This window comes from Cystoisospora suis (genome assembly GCF_002600585.1).
Source record: "Cystoisospora suis strain Wien I chromosome Unknown contig_8626, whole genome shotgun sequence".
Lineage (NCBI taxonomy): Eukaryota > Apicomplexa > Conoidasida > Eucoccidiorida > Sarcocystidae > Cystoisospora > Cystoisospora suis.
Window position 1 is genome coordinate 1 of NW_027161404.1, and position 3348 is coordinate 3348.

At 41.1% G+C, this 3348-nt stretch overlaps 1 protein-coding gene across 1 annotated transcript in view; it reads right to left on the bottom strand.

The window, feature by feature from the left end:
- Positions 1 to 2037: 2037 nt before the first annotated feature.
- The window catches only part of CSUI_010862 (uncharacterized protein), a 1651-nt gene continuing 340 nt past the window's right edge, over positions 2038 to 3348 (bottom strand). Inside the window, exon 2 of the mRNA XM_068070963.1 lies at positions 2038 to 3304. Coding sequence (XP_067917061.1) covers positions 2251 to 2517 — 267 coding nt within the window. The 5' untranslated portion in view covers positions 2518 to 3304 and the 3' untranslated portion in view covers positions 2038 to 2250. The remainder of the gene's footprint in view (positions 3305 to 3348) is intronic.

Below are 3348 nucleotides of genomic sequence, written 5' to 3' on the forward strand. Positions count from 1 at the left end.
GGCACAGATCAAGAGGAGGACGGGAGGAAGTTCTTCCATGATAATGATTTCATTGTCCTTCCTAGTCACGTCTTATGTCTCTCTCTTTCTTCCGAAGTATGATGTAACGAATGAATATCTTGATACAAACGTAGAGGAAAGGTACTTCTATAGAGAGAGAACAGCAACTCGATTCTTTTCTTCTACTTCATGTCTCTCCCCCTACTCTCTCTTTTCTTCTCTTCTGAGAGGAGAGATGTTGAACGATCATCTACATCATCCTCCTTCTACTATCTTTCTCTCTCATCAGCAAGGACGGACACTTCGATTCTCCCCTCCTTAGCGATCTTCTTCTTGAGTAGTGATAGAGTCTCTCTCTCTCCCTTCTGTTGCTCGATATGAACTCCGACAGAGAAAGGAGACCAAACATCATTTTCTTCGCTCACAGCGCGTAGCAGAGATCTCCCAGCAGAGAAGCAAATTCTGGTAGACGACACTACAGGTGTCTGACACTGTTGCGAGATAGATAGATTGATCGCCGGATGGATGCTTTTCAACTCCTCTCATCGTATACCAGAGAGACGGGCTGAATGTCAGACTGATGGCGGCGTATTCTTCCTTCATTTTCTCCCATGAAAGTCACCAAGAAGAGGAAAACGAAAAATAAAGAAAAGAAAAAGAGCCGGGGCTTGTTACCTTCTACATGGAAAAATCGAGGTAGTAGAAAGAAATCTCTTCTCTCTACAAAGAGAATCATCCATGTACTTCCCAGCTATCTATGTACCTTACGAGTATCCACTTTGGAAACTTTATGGTGACAAGAGACGAAGGAGAAGTAACTATCATCACAGCCGAGTCATTTGGCATCACCCTCATATGTGTATTCCTTACTAGCACTACTACTACTACATCTGCATGCACTACCATCTCTCTGTGTGTGCTTCCTTCTCATTGGTGACGACGTCTCCTTCTATCATGGTTTGAAGCGAGATCTATAGTAGATGTATATAGTATGGATGTATTTCTATCCGTCTCTCTCTTGTTCTATAGATGACCAAGAAAGGTAACTACACGCTACACCGCCGATTCTCCTCTCATCATCGACTGCTAGTACTACTACTACTACCCCTCATATTCATCTCTTAGCCGATCACGCATTGTTCAATCTCCCTTCCGAGCCTCCACCCGCCCTCCCGCTTTAAGCTATTGAAGTAACAGGGGAACTTCCACAAGAAACGCTGCTTTTGATTCGACAACTCCCACGTAGTCTTCCCACTACTACTAGGGAGAGACGGAGAGAAGACTCCTCGTATGTAAGACATGTACTACTGCGCCGTTGTTCTCTTTTATCGAACTCAACACGAAGACGGCTACTACTGCATGCCTATGTTTCTATCTATCTTTTCTGAATGACTTCAATGATCCATACAGATCGGGAATAGAAGATGAGAGAAATTTGCAGACAGGAAATCGTAGGTGCATAGGAGGAGGACTGATGCTGGTGAGTGTGTGTATTGTTCATATATGTATAATAGTCGTACCGATCATAAGGGTTTGAAGTAGGAAGACATCTCTGTCTTGCTACTTCAAACCCTTATACTTCAAACAGCAGCAGCAACATAGTCATTCCTCTTCATCTTCTTTTGCTTGTCACTCTCATTCTCCATCTTCATCTCCTTCTACCTAGTCGTACCTCGTTTTTATGATGTGTGTCTACATACCTCCATGTACATACAGACATGTCTCTTGTTGTCCGTACATACCCACGCAACTCGTATCTATCTCTATATATCGCGTATTCTTACTCCGTCTCTTGACACAGACATATATATAGATATATACTTTTCCTTCTGTCTATATATAGATATATAGTTTTCCTTCTGTCTCTTTGTTGAGGAGACATTTTGAGTTGGTCGATCAATTATTTTCATTCACTCGATGAATGTCGGGAAGAACGCAAGAAATAAGAATACCCAAAACAGATATGAGACAGAAAGATAAAGAGGGAAAGCGGAAGAAGAAAAATCGATACACGTCATATCTAGATATACCTAGCTATATGTATGTAGATATCTACAGAAATTTGAAAAAAACAAGAGAAAGAAAAGTAGGGAAGAAGTCAAGAGAAATACAAATCAACCGCCCGCCTCCTTCGCTCCTCCTCCTCCTCTTTCACCCCCACCACCTCCCCATTAATGGCAAGCAACTTCTTCTCTCGTTCTCAAGCTCTTGAAAGAGAACAAAAAATAGGAGAAAAGAGTAAGTCAAGTGTCAAGGAAGGAAATCATGAATGGCTGAGTGAGACAAACACACGACCAAGAAGATACATACACGTATAGAGATAAACGGATATAGATATATAGATAGATACACATATATACATATAGACAGATAGATAGACAGATACCGATATATACTGATAGAGATGGATAGATAGATAGACAGAAATGGGGAGAACAGAATTATCTCATTATCAACGAGGAGGGACGTAGAAGAAAGTGAAGAAAGATGAAGAATACGAGACAGAACATTTAACATGAGTATGATGACGATCACCGACAAGTCAAGTGGTCTCTCTCTCTCTCTCCCTGTGCGTGTGTCTCTTTCTCCTTCACACTCTTCTTCTTATAGGATTTCATTCACAGACTTATTTCTTCTTCCCTCTCTACTGTATTTTCATACGGACATCCCCCCGTACTAACTATCACGACCATGATGACCAACAGCACCCTTACTCCCTTCATATGGATATCCATATCTATCTCTCTATATATAAATGTGTATAGAGACATACATATACATATATACACATATACATTTGTATGTGTACCTATGATACAGAATCGAAATTCGACCTCGTTCCTATTCCTTTTTGCTTATGTTCTCCTTCTCTCTCTCTCTCTAGCCTGGACCATAAAACGCACGGAGAATCCTTTCTCCTTATCTCGACACTTCACTCTCTTCTTCTTTTTCCGCGAGGAGCACGCGGCACGGGAACAAACGAACAGCAAGTGGTAGATACACTCTCGAAGCTCTCCATATTCATTCTGATCTGTTGACCTTTCTCTTTCTCTCTTTCTAATGAGAAGAAAAACAGGAATACACTGCGCTAGAATTAACATTTGATTAAAATGCGATTCTTATGATACACAATATACGTCACGTCTCTTTCAACCCTTTGCTTTCCTTCTTTCTTCTTCGCCTTTTTCAGGTATAAAGACAGGAAGGAGGAATGATAGAGGAGGAAAGATGACAAGTATGGAGATAAAAAGAAAAGATCGCTGTCACCGACACATCCCTTCCCTTCATTCTCCAGGAATCTCAACTGAAAAGAGATAACGAACACACGTAGATAGATAGATACACACT